We start from the raw sequence: 12,726 nt of genomic DNA, 5'->3' as shown, positions 1-12,726 counted from the left end.
AAGGGTCGCGTAGTGTGGGCCGGTGGTGAATGGAGAAGCCCATCTACAGTCTTCATCATTGGACAAACAAGGCTCAGCGTCGTTGGCATGGGCCCAGTTATTCCTACGAAAACCATGGGGCCGGCAAGATGTGGGTCATGGCATCCAACGAAAAAATTCCAAAAAAGGAAAAGTGCACCCAACGATTAAATCATTACACCCAACATTCAAAATCTTTTGCAAAAAAATTTCAATCTTATTATTTGGTCTACAAGTCTTTGGTATTAGTTGAAGTAGTGACGGTTGGTGGGATAATAAGTTAAGGATTTAATTTTCTTTAATGTAGGAAATAAAAGATTAATATACTAATTAAAAAACTAGGAAATTAAAAATATCAAAGAAAATGAGTCAGTCATGCTTAGTCAACTTCGTGTCTCATGTCGAAATTATTTTGTATAACTAATATACTGTCACGTAGTATAACTAATCTATGTATTATAATATGAGTGAATGTTATTAATACTATACCTATAAATATAAACATACCGCCTAATAATATATTTACACGTTGGATTGGTTACACCACATAGTGATATATACCTAGTAATTTTTCGATAAGATGGGGCCGAACCTGCCAACTGAGGGGAAACCCTTTTTATTTTTTAAATTTAATTTTGTTGATCAGCACACCTAACCGGGTAGAATTATAAATTAAAAATAGTTTCGGGCCCATTTAATAAATAAAGAAAGAAACATTGGGCCCAGTCCAGTAGCTCTCTTGGGTCATATAGAAGTTGGACCTGATGAAGCCCTAATAACCGCCAAAAAAAAAAAAAGGAATCGATTTGTTTCGGTAGTAACGGTAGTTGACGCCGAAATGAGATGAAGGGCGGCATATTTCGGGGCAAAATGTGGAGCCGTAAATCGGCATTGATCGGATTGAGCTGGTTTTGGTTTTACACTAGAGTTTTCAGTGTCGGCGGCGCTTCGTCTCCGCAATCGGTACTCGGATCCGCCCGCGTTGTTTTTCAGACGAATTATGGTGACATCGAATTCGGGTTCTTCCCCAACGTGGCGCCCAAAACCGTTGATCACATATTCAAGCTGGTCCGTCTTGGGTGCTACAACACCAACCACTTCTTCAGGGTCGACAGGGGGTTTGTGGCCCAAGTGGCTGACGTGGCCGGCGGAAGATCGGCTCCGATGAACGAGGAGCAGAGAAGAGAAGCCGAAAAGACCGTCGTGGGTGAGTTCAGCGATGTGAAGCATGTCCGAGGTATTCTGTCTATGGGAAGGTATAGTCTTGAGTCTTGACTCTTTCTGATTCACTGATTTTGTTGAAGTTTCAGCTCTTGAATTCTACTTGATTTTGGTGTAGATATGAAGACCCAAATAGTGCTTCATCCTCTTTTTCAATACTTCTTGGAGATGCCCCTCATCTTGATACTAAAGTATGCTTACTACACTTTGCTAGCAATTCATGATTCGTGGTTACTAATCATTAATCCTTTTTCAGTATGCAATATTTGGAAAAGTTACTAAAGGTGATGAGACCTTGAAAGCGCTTGAGGAACTCCCTACTCGTCGTGAGGGGATTTTTGTAATGGTATGCTTATTGTTAATTATGCTTTCTAAACCCGACAAACTTAGAATTGTAATCTGTCCTTCAATGTGTAATGTCTGATGCAAATATATTCTAGATGGGTCTGGGAACTATGGCCAAAACAACCATTTTTCATTCTCCCTTGGCTTGAAATATTATTCTCATTATTTACTTCTTCTTTTTTTCCCAGCCTACTGAGCGCATAACAATTCTGTCATCATACTACTATGGTGAGAATCACGCACCCTATCATTTATTTTTTGCTTGTACTACTTCCATATATGATAATTCTGTGGTGGATGAATATTCATTGGTAAATTTGAGCTGCACAATCCTGCAAATGAAAACATAAACATTTTGTAAACTTGATTTGTCTAGTACTCTATTTGATAAATTTAATGGGGCTTTGAGAAGAGAAAAAAAGTGAAGGAGAGGGAGGTATATGATAGTACAATTGTACAGACGCCTGGTACCATTTAAATATCTTCTGGTATTGTGGTTGGAATTACTCATTTTGGTTAGTTCTTAGGTATTGCACAACTTGATTGTGGAAGTCTTGACACTAATAGCTTCAGTGACTGGACTAATGAGTGGTAGTAGGTTCTTCAATAGATTGAGACCAAAGGCTGTTCCATGCATATTGCTGAATTTTCTGCTTCATCACTTCATCACTTGTTGCTTGGTTATACATATTTGCCAAAAGTAAAGATAAATCTAGTGTTTTTTTTTTGCATTGGAGATATTGGTTATCTTATTTTAATTATCAAATTTACATTGTAGTTTTTTCTCGATTGTGTTGTTTTAGATACCGAGATGGAGAATTGTGAACATGAGAGGTCAATCATGAAGCGAAGGCTTGCTGCATCTGCTGTTGAAATTGAAAGACAGGTAAATTGGAGTTCCAATTAGCATAATCTCTTGAAACATTACCATGTAAACATGGACTCATCCTGTGCTATTTTGCAGAGAATGAAATGCTTCCCATGATATATAGCAAGCTAAACCAGCATGAAGAAATGTTGTGGTTGATGTCGACCATCCAAATATCAATGCTTATCCACAAAAATTACAAATGGTCAGTTCGAGCAGAAAGAACCCTACAATTTTTCATGTCTATAACTTCAGAGTTCAGACAAATATTTGTGGTGTCAATTGAATAGATTCATGTACATCAACAGATTAAAAGTCAACTAAGCTAGCTACTATCCTATGTGCTATTGTGTCACCTCGGGCGCTAGACTGCCTCTGTATAATAAAGCTCAAAACCTGATAATGGGCCCAAGTATGTTTTCAGGCTTGTGACCCGTGACTCCTATTGTTAGCTGTGAAACTGCTGAAACTGTCTCTTCGAGCAAGGGTTAGCCCATAATTGAAGATTAAAGATTTCAATTGGTCTTCGCCATTTGTGTGGCAACACAGACAGAGCAGTTGTATCTGCCTATAATGGGCCGCCGATAAGTGGCATTTCTTGAAGCCCACTAGTCCAAGAAAGTGGGAGCATTTAACCCTTTACTTACGAAACAAGCTTCTTTTTTTGGACCGGAAATAGCTTGTGAAAATGCTGGTGTGGTCTAGATCCTAGTGTTCTTCTAGCAAAACAAAACAATTCAATTCGATTGACAATTAAGTGGGTTAAAACATGTGATTAGCCCTAAAGATAAGGGTGTAGGTGACGAGTCATCTTCGTATGGTGTTAATTCATCTAGCAAAACAAAATAAGGGTAAAGTTAGAACTTAGAACCTACTGTCCCATAAACGTCAGAGATGGCCTACACCAACATGGGGGATGATACATAGTCACATGTCTGAATCTGGTATACTAGTTGAGTAAGCAATTTGTTTAGCGAGGAAGATGGTGACCCACCCTTGTTTCGTTTTGGTCGTATCAGTCTGCATAATATCAATTATTATATGAACCACACATTACACAATTATGTCAAATGTCAATGCAGTCTCTCCCATGTGTTCCAAAATTTCAGTTCGATCATGGAAAACATAACATGTGATGCCTGCCATTGACGAAGCCCAAATAGGGTTTATTGCGGTCCCTTAATAAGATGTTGCCTGCTAACATTTTCCTTCCCTTACATTTCACTCGCTAAATAGCTAATGAACACATGGTCAATTTGCTAGCAGCAGCTACATTCAAACAATTGGGCTACCATTCAAATGGTGAGCCGTGTTAACTTAATATATATTGTTATGCTTTCATGTACATTATTGATTCAGTTATAAATAACCTAAACTTTTGAGTTTTTCGTGATTGTTGAACATGTTAGGTACGTGTCCCACCACCAATCAACTTCGCTTGGCTGACTTTTAGGGTGATCTAGATGCAGTCGTAGGATGTTTTACATACATACATACATGAGTCATGACTGTCTGTCTTCAACTGATCTGATAGAAGACGAACACACCCACATGGCTAAAAACGCCAACACAAGGAACAAGTCTATGGAATGGGCCAATCTTTAACCTCATGTACCTTATTATGTTTGCCCTTTGCTGTTTCGTTTGTGTCCTTGTTGGCTTCATTCTGGGTTTTCACTAGACCCATCACATGCAGAGTAAAGTGGAAAAAAATAATAATTTGGATTTAAACTGTTGTGTCCGTGTGAGAATGTGGAGTGTAGTCTCATATTGAAATATTATAACATTGCATAGTAGTTTAAAAAGGTTTGAACTATTCCTCCTATTACCAATTAGTTTTGAAATGAATGCCTAAATTTCTTATGATATCAAAACAGGTTCATCCACTTGAGTTAGGCTATGTAGCACACGTGTTATACATCACCTAATATTCAAGAATATGAGTTGTTTACATATTAAACTTGAGTGACGCATTGAAATATTATAATCGGATTTGGACTATTACTCTGATTGTCGATTAATTTTTAAATGGATGACTGAATTTCTGTAGCTCGTTGTAGTGTGAGCCGTGAAGCACGTCAATTAGTCGGCCGTTACCCGTTATATTTATGTTGCCAATGACACAGTCGGAATATGGTTTGTTCTGTTAATTCACGACATGTGTCATGTCAAACTCAAAGAACTGTCACGTGACTGGCTTTGGCATTATCGATCTTTCTAACCCCCTCAATGAATTTTTGGAGCTTCCATCAATTTGCTTCTCGTAAAAAAATCACATTTAATTGGACCAATCCCCAATTTTTCAGATTAAAATTTTCAAGATTATATAGATGTGGAACTCATGGAAGCCCGTTCACACTGGGTGCATTGAGTAAGTTTTTGGTCATTCTGAGAACTAATTTTGGGCTGGGCTTTCTGCGAGTTTGTCAAATGCTGAAAGCAAAGCCTTACCCACCTTGTAGTTCAGAGTGGCTCCTCAAACATACATATATATTTCATATTTTGAAATTTTTTTTGCTTCTATAATTAATTTATAAGTTAATTCCAGTAGTGGTTCCTGAACTATTTTAGGAGTGACACTTTGATTCTTCAACTATTGTTTAAATTTTTAGGGTCCTTGAACTTTTCTACAACTAACACTTCGGTTTCAGTTCGTCAAAATTGTTAAATATTCTATTAATATATAAGGTTTTTTTTTTTCAGCAATGGTCACTTAATTTTTTTTTTTTTTTATAGCCATAGTCCCTTAACTATTTTACAAGTGACACTTTGGTCATTCAATTAATTTTTTTCCAACAAATTTGAGGGCCCTAAAAATAAAAAAAATTAAATGAGGGATCACTGTTGGAATTAAACCTAATTCATATGCAATAATTAAAATAAATTGGAAGGGTGTAGAACTGTAAGGCGCTCCCACTAGGAGTGGACTGGTATGTATCTGGTCATTAATTTTGGCTGCTCACTGTCTGGAAGTTCATCACATGCATGAGCATGACTTTTTGTTTGGTTATATAGTTGTATATGCTTTTGTTTAATTACCTTTAATTATCTTTGTGTTAAAAAATAAAATAATAGTAATCTAGTAATTAATGGGGTGCAAATTGAAAGGTGCAGTAATAACTGTGATCGGGATTTACCAGTGATGATCCCAATTAAGCCCCAGCTGCCGGATATATGCATCGACAGACGAACTTAATTACGTACCAGGAAGCACGCCGGAAAAAAGGATTAAGCAACACATCCCCATTATGTGCAGACATGTGTAGCCGGCCGGCCGGCTCCCAATTTTTACTTTAACTTGTATAGGTAGTTAGGTACGTACGTAGTCCATTAATAAAAAAGAAATAAAAACTCAGATATCTTGAATTTAAATTCTCAAAAACACACACATTCGAATATATTAATCTTATTTATAGACGATAATGAAAATATTAGGATACTCTAATCTCCATCTCCAACCCATCTCCTAGTATTAGCATCCCACCCCAATTCATAATGATCGTTTTGTATTTGTGAGCTAGTGATTGCATATATCTTGAAGCCTTGTATTCAAGGAATGAGTGAGTAATAAATTAATTATGTCGCAATTGTTTGAAATATAAAGAAAATGGGATTGTGAACAAGATAAAATAAGTAATGACTAGTATATAAAATTATAAACCCTACGGACAATTTCATGACTTTAGGAAATAACCGAAGGAAAAAATAAAGGGTGCCTAGGAATCCGGTTCAGTTTGAGACAGACGATGAGACCACACGTGGCATGTCCGCAAAGGAAAGTGTAGAAAAACATGGGGATGGTCCGGATGGATTGGATTTGTTGAGATGGATCAGACTGGTCAACATTCAACAATGTCACACTTGATCGATATACCCATTTGCCCATCTCGGTGCTTCCAAATGGACAAGAGATAATTTACCCAAGTAATTTAAAATATGATTAAATTATGTGTGATGTAGCTGTAGCCTGTAGGTATAAAGTATAAACTCATAAAGTAAATAGAGTAATTAATAATATTGTAGAAAAAATAAACAATTAATTGTAATAAGATAACATGGGCCTGCGTGCTGGGACTGACACAGAGAGGCCCTTGTAGTTGGGTGATAAACAAGCACATTTGGCTTAACCCACTTGAAGACTAACCCCAGCTTGGGGACAGATTGAGAAAAGACAGTATGGAGTATCTCCATCCCCCTTTTTTTATTCATTTTATCTCATTCCCTCTCTCTCTTTCTTAATTTCTCAAACCCTATTCATAACAGAGAAGCCTTAGCCCACTGCTTCCTCCCATGCACTTGTCTCCTCATCCTCAGTCCTCATCCCCACCATTACTCCCCTACTCCTCATTTCAAACAATATTTGCTCCATCTTTTAAGTGCCAAGCCACCTCATTATATATTACACACCTCATACTTACATACCCATCTTCCAAATAGCTATATATATAGCTAGCTCATATATAGTTTCTCTCATTACTTCAATTCTCTGACAAACTATATATACCACTCCTTAGCTCTATAGCTCATTTGTCTTAATTTCTATATATATTCATAATATTCAAACTCATTTTTCTGACACCACCTGAAAGAAGCTAGCTCCAACTACAATGTCTAGCAGAAGATCGCGTAACTCCAGGCAGTCATCGGGTGTTGGCAGCAGGAATATCAGTGATGACCAGATCACCGATCTCGTCTCCAAGTTACAACAACTTATTCCTGAGATTCGAAACAGGCGCTCCGACAAGGTATATATCAAATATATTCATTAATATATATTATTGCTCCTTTATATATTCCTTTAATTCATTTATTCTCTGTCTTTCAATTAATTAATTCTCTGCAGCAGCAAAAATTTATATATTTAAATATATATCTGTTTTGTGTGGTCTTTATTTGCTTCTATAGGAGCTAGGTAGATAAGTCACACTCACAGTCACAGGCGAACACATGCAGTAGAACAGCCCTCATTTAATTATATATCATCTGTAGCTACAACTTGATGAGGTGTGTGGTGTGGGATTCCAAATGTTCCCCCATGCCACCCTACCTTACCTATTATATAGAATTATCACCCTCGCTCACTCTCATATATTTAATTTTGGCTTCAACTATTTCATATATATATATATATATATCACATGATCATATGCTAAAAATAATTGTATTATTTGTTGTTTGAATATTATTATTTGGGCATGCAGGTCTCAGCGTCCAAGGTCCTCCAGGAGACTTGCAACTACATCAGAAACTTACACAGAGAGGTTGATGACCTAAGTGACCGCTTATCAGAGCTTTTGGCCACTACAGACATGGATAGTGACCAAGCTGCCATTATTAGAAGTTTACTTATGTGATCGATGTGGATCCAGCTTCAGTACTACTACTAGTACTTAATATGTTGTCATGAGCCTGTTGTATGTTGGCTACCTAGGGTTTGCTCATTAGGCTAGAAGGAAGAGTTTGCATATATGAACTCTCCATGGTATCACTGCTTAATTTCAAAGACGTACTGCTTGTAGTAATTAACTTATATAATAAAATATATGACTTTTAGAGTTCTAATTCATTTTGTGTTGATTTAATTGATCAATAGTCTCCAGAGAGCTATATATACAAATATATATATATGCCTTTGTCCATCAAAAAAGGGAATTTTTATATTTTAAGATTATCCATTATTGTTGATTGTGAAACCTATAATGAATAGTGATAAAACTAAGAGTAATAACGGTACGAGACACTTTATTTAAATTATAACACGTATATAATTTTAAAGCTATTATTTAAAGTTTAAGATTTTATATATTAATGTTTGTACACATGTTATAAAATCAATGAATTGGTCACTTAGCAATGTGAATAGTTCGATCATTAAATAAAAAATTAATTATGTACGTAGTAATGTACAATATTTATTTTGTGTATTAAAATCTTATATAGATATGGACCTGCAAAAACAAAGGTAGTTTGAGGGTGACAAAGTCAATGTGAATGGAAGTGGAACATGTGATTGACTGGTACTTTACCCCACTGTACACTAATTTTGGAAACGAGGTTACACCAAAAATGATTCCCGTGAACTCAATGTTAGCATGCATTTAGGGGGGTTATCTCATGAAACATGACCATCATGCAGTAGACAATCGTTGGTGTCAACTGTCAAGTCCATTATAATTTATGATCGAGTACGTACGTCCCTGCCTGTTTCAACTTCAATTCATTCAATAAAATATATTAATTAAAAGTGGTCATTACGACAACTCCATCTTAATTAAGGCATTGTCATGCCTATGGACCTTAATTATGAAAATTGAAATGAGCAGCTACGGAATCAGAGTTACTTCATAATAATTAGTACTTCAAAGTCATGCATGCCGTCCCCTCTTCCACAAATGGTGGTGAAAAATGAAGGATTAACGTGGATGTTCTGTTTTACTTAAAAATTATAATTCAATAACAATTGTTATCCAGTCCATACCACCCAATAGCCCTACAATAGTGCTGGACTTATCGAAATTGTTCATCAAATTATATGTGCACACATCAATATCTTATTTGAAATAAAAGATCGAAGTTCAAATCACAAGTTTAAATTTCAATAAATAAAAAATGATCACATTATTTAATAAAAAAATTTAGCGAATATGGAGTGCCATAACATGTCATTAGTTGGGTCCACAGTATGTGTTTAAATGGGATCTAATTATTACTATAGTGTCAAATTGAAGGGCAATGAGGATGAGACTTTTAACACAAAGTTGGTATTCTCATCACGCTCTGCAATTGATATTGATGGCTATGACGTTATTCTAATTCTCTCCCTGTTACACAATATATGACAAAACTAATACCAGATGGCGAACGAGGTATTTACGGAGCTAGTTTACTGATTCATTGAATTGGCCTATAATCTTGGACTAACTATTTGATTAGGCAGCTAATTGAACAGAAAATTAAAGTGACAAAAAGTGAGTGTATTAGATAAATCATTTGCCTTAAATCACATGGAAGGAACAGAAAACTGCGAAAAAACATTTATTAGGATCATCTAATTAAATCATATTTCCAAGCGTCCAATTCAAACTTAATATGTATTCTCAATTAATTGCAGCTTCAGAAAGGACCAGAACTTCGCGCTACTCCCGCAAACATTGGAGATATATCTAGAAAATGTGGATAAGACATCACATGGTCTCGGCAAAACATAACAGAAAATTCCACGACCTTTTTTTGTTTTTGAAGAAAAGACTTTTATTAATTAACAAAATCGGTTATAGGATATACAAATTGAATACGATCTACAAGTCATATAGGGTCATCCTCTAACCAAAAGAACATACCACGTCCTTGATCCAAGGTAAGCAATCTTATCACACTCTCTCGGTTGATAACAAAAACTTGAAAGATTTAACTATAGCCAACAGTGATCGGTAATTTCCCTCCAAACGTACACAATTTGCAAGTAATTTAACATGGACCCAAGTGTTAATCTCTTTATTTCTATTGGGTCGTAGTGGTTGGTCCCAAGTCCCAAGTCTTTTCCCAACAGGCCTTGAAAATTTGCCAAAGTTGGGCTTTTATTCGGGTCCTTGATTTCTGTATTGGGCCTATTTAACGGGTTGTTTCCAAAACTAGATTAAGAGCCCATTGGCATATGGTGTCTTCTTGCACAGTTGTTTAGTGTTCAAAGAGTCGGTTACGGTTGCTTCGCAGTAACGACACGCAGCACACAGAGTCACAGAGCGAGTCGCAGAGTAGTTGGCTTTCTCTAGAAAATAGTGAAGAGCAGAAGTTCCTCTCCTTCTCCTCCTTGATCCGCAAATTGGTAGAACTGAGGTGCGTGAATCTGTTTGCTACTTTTTATATTTATTCCAATTATTATAATTATGATTGTTTTGTAAACTCGTGTCTATGATTGATGGAAATCATGGAATTGTGAATTCGAAATTGAGAAGCATAGTTTCTAAAAATTTTATTTCCATGATGGGGTTAAACTGGGCTTTAATCTTTGTATATTTGTAAGATTTTGGAGAAGATGAATCCTGGTGGGTATGCCGTAGAAGTTACGGGTCTGTCTCCCAAAGCCACAGAGAAGGATGTCTACGATTTCTTCGCTTTCTCTGGTTCCATTGAACATGTTGAAATCGTCAGGTACTTTCAAATATTAGTCATTCCTCACTCTATAGCGTTTTCAGTAGTTTTGTATGAGGTTTATAATTTCTTCCATTTTTTTTTTCTGGGTCTTATTTTGGGGAAAGACAGATCCGGTGAATGTGCATGTACTGCCTATGTGACATTCAAAGATGCGTATTCTCAGGAGACTGCTTGCTTGCTCAGTGTGAGTATTTTTTGGACTCATCATTTAGTATAATTAATAGGCTCACTAAGGTTGCTCCAATGCTTGAAATCCAGTACTTAATGATCAAATTCAGATGCAATTCACTTGCTTATTTCAAAGGCTTAACCATAGGTTTGTCGGTGTTTCATGTCCATCTATAGTGACAATTATAGCTCAGTTCCTGTTCCTGCCATGTAACGTTTGTGTAAAACCTGCCCAAATGCTTTTGACAATGAATTTGTGCTTATATATAGCAAGAGAAAGATACTGCACCTTCACAATTTATTTCGTCGGATTGTAAGTAGGTAGGTGTTTGGATGAAAGGGATTCCAACATATCATACTAGCTGGTACTTGGTTTTATCACTTTCCCACCATCTCCTTTAACATCTAGTTATAAAGTTGTATTTATGATTGTGGTTTGTTCCTGTGGTCTGTGTTATACTGTTATGTCCTTAAATAAGTTTGCACATTCAATTTTTTCCTTTTAGTTGCATAATCCACCCTCTCTTAAACCTCACTTATCTTGTTACTAGTCCCCTTCTGTTTATAAAGTTGTATTTATGATCATGGTTTGTTCATTTAGTCTGTGTTATCTCCTTAAATAAGTTTACACATTCAATTTTTTTCCCCTTTTAGTTACATAATCCACCCTCTCTTAAACCTCACTGATCTTGTTACTAGTCCCCTATTTCATCTTAGCCCGTCTATGCTCATAGTCATTTACTGATGATAAGGTGATAATTTATTCTTTGGTTTCTTATTGTCTTCCTCCGGAATGATTTGTGAGCACTAATTCATGCTTTCTTCTTAAAATCTTATTGTCTCAGGGTGCCACAATTGTGGATCAACCTGTGTGCATAACACGCTGGGGGCATTATCAAGATGAATTTGATTTTTGGAACAGGTCTCAATGGAAGCATGAAGAAGAAACTGATTCAACTGTATGCAAATTTTTTTTTTCTTTGATCAAATAATTTGGCTGCTGGTTTGTGTGTGCGCACACACACATACACAAAACTATTATTCTGATCCATCCCTATTTCTTGGCAGTCTTCACAAAGTAGCCAGAATGTTCCTAGTGCTGGAGAAGTGGTGACTATGGCTCAGGAAGTGGTCAAGACCATGCTAGCCAAGGGATATGTGCTGGGCAGAGATGCATTAGCCAAGGCGAAAACACTTGATGAGTCTCATCAAGTTTCGGCGACTGCAGCAGCTAGGGTTGCTGAGCTGAGTCAAAGAATTGGCTTCGCTGATAAGTTTTGTGCAGGGGTTGAAGCTGTTAAGTCTGTGGATCAGAAGTACCATGTCTCGGATATCACCAAATCGGCCATATCGGAGACAGGAAGAAAAGCCGCAGAAGCTGCAAATGCTGTGGTAAATAGTAGCTACTTTTCTAAGGGAGCTCTTTGGATGTCAGATGCTCTAAACCGAGCAGCTAAAGCTGCAGCTGATTTGGGCAGTCAGGGTGTTAAGCAGTGAGGTGTTTGATGCAGTCGTATACTCCTTGTCTCTTTGTATATATAAAGGAAAACTGTAACTAGTTTGTAGTTTGATACCTTTGTTTGTGGTATATGATACTTGCTAAAAGAGCATAAAAATGGAGGGATTAAGAATGAAAATGCTATTTTTGCATAAGGTTTTTTTCTTTTGTTAATTTTTATGAATATCGTGGCATACGGTTGTATGTATCAGTATGCGATGCAACTCCGCCATATGTGATTTTCTCTTTAGAACATACAGAACATGTGTGTTTTTTCTCTTAGAACTTGTGTTGAGAGAAGAAGGGCACATCACCAACTTGCGATGAACTCGACATTTCATGTTCCTGGTGTGTTTGTTTGGAAAACTAGAGAATTTGCTCAATTTACCAGCTCGTGCATTGACCAAACATAATGAACTTGATTTATATGCCATACTTGTTGGTGCATTGACAA

The 12,726-nt window shown here is 36.6% G+C and overlaps 3 protein-coding genes across 3 annotated transcripts; all 3 read left to right on the top strand.

The window, feature by feature from the left end:
* Nucleotides 1–811: 811 nt before the first annotated feature.
* LOC147295109 (Cyclophilin-like peptidyl-prolyl cis-trans isomerase family protein) lies at nucleotides 812–2,979 on the top strand. Its single transcript, XM_086232544.1, has 6 exons — nucleotides 812–1,274; nucleotides 1,358–1,430; nucleotides 1,496–1,585; nucleotides 1,773–1,812; nucleotides 2,388–2,470; nucleotides 2,549–2,979. The coding sequence occupies exons 1-6, from the start codon at nucleotides 862–864 to the stop codon at nucleotides 2,567–2,569; spliced, it is 720 nt and encodes a 239-aa protein (XP_086088670.1). The 5' UTR covers nucleotides 812–861; the 3' UTR covers nucleotides 2,570–2,979.
* Nucleotides 2,980–6,686: 3,707 nt separating this feature from the next.
* On the top strand, nucleotides 6,687–8,008 carry KDR (basic helix-loop-helix (bHLH) DNA-binding superfamily protein). Its single transcript, XM_086232474.1, has 2 exons — nucleotides 6,687–7,197; nucleotides 7,654–8,008. Exons 1-2 carry the CDS (start codon nucleotides 7,060–7,062, stop codon nucleotides 7,804–7,806), a joined length of 291 nt encoding a protein of 96 aa, XP_086088600.1. The 5' UTR covers nucleotides 6,687–7,059; the 3' UTR covers nucleotides 7,807–8,008.
* A 2,135-nt stretch (nucleotides 8,009–10,143) lies between these two features.
* On the top strand, nucleotides 10,144–12,616 carry LOC147295107 (RNA-binding (RRM/RBD/RNP motifs) family protein). Its single transcript, XM_086232468.1, has 5 exons — nucleotides 10,144–10,288; nucleotides 10,476–10,603; nucleotides 10,715–10,790; nucleotides 11,620–11,733; nucleotides 11,843–12,616. The coding sequence occupies exons 2-5, from the start codon at nucleotides 10,488–10,490 to the stop codon at nucleotides 12,269–12,271; spliced, it is 735 nt and encodes a 244-aa protein (XP_086088594.1). The 5' UTR covers nucleotides 10,144–10,288; nucleotides 10,476–10,487; the 3' UTR covers nucleotides 12,272–12,616.
* The last annotated feature ends 110 nt before the right edge of the window (nucleotides 12,617–12,726 follow it).

This window comes from Dryas octopetala, chromosome 2 (assembly GCF_963921425.1).
Source record: "Dryas octopetala chromosome 2, drDryOcto1.1, whole genome shotgun sequence".
NCBI lineage: Eukaryota > Viridiplantae > Streptophyta > Magnoliopsida > Rosales > Rosaceae > Dryas > Dryas octopetala.
The sequence above is the reverse complement of the archived record's forward strand: the minus strand, read 5'-3'. Positions and strand labels throughout refer to the sequence as shown.

What these genes read in the sequence shown, in the direction of transcription:
- LOC147295107 (XM_086232468.1), top strand. Translation starts at nt 10,488, where the DNA reads ATGAATCCTGGTGGGTATGCCGTAGAAGTTACGGGTCTGTCTCCCAAA. An exon ending in GAACATGTTGAAATCGTCAG is followed by an intron (nt 10,604 to 10,714) that starts GTACTTTCAAAT and finishes GGGGAAAGACAG; the next exon opens with ATCCGGTGAATGTGCATGTA. An exon ending in AGACTGCTTGCTTGCTCAGT is followed by an intron (nt 10,791 to 11,619) that starts GTGAGTATTTTT and finishes TTATTGTCTCAG; the next exon opens with GGTGCCACAATTGTGGATCA.
- KDR (XM_086232474.1), top strand. Translation starts at nt 7,060, where the DNA reads ATGTCTAGCAGAAGATCGCGTAACTCCAGGCAGTCATCGGGTGTTGGC. An exon ending in GAAACAGGCGCTCCGACAAG is followed by an intron (nt 7,198 to 7,653) that starts GTATATATCAAA and finishes TTGGGCATGCAG; the next exon opens with GTCTCAGCGTCCAAGGTCCT.
- LOC147295109 (XM_086232544.1), top strand. Translation starts at nt 862, where the DNA reads ATGAAGGGCGGCATATTTCGGGGCAAAATGTGGAGCCGTAAATCGGCA. An exon ending in GGTATTCTGTCTATGGGAAG is followed by an intron (nt 1,275 to 1,357) that starts GTATAGTCTTGA and finishes ATTTTGGTGTAG; the next exon opens with ATATGAAGACCCAAATAGTG. An exon ending in TCTGTCATCATACTACTATG is followed by an intron (nt 1,813 to 2,387) that starts GTGAGAATCACG and finishes GTGTTGTTTTAG; the next exon opens with ATACCGAGATGGAGAATTGT.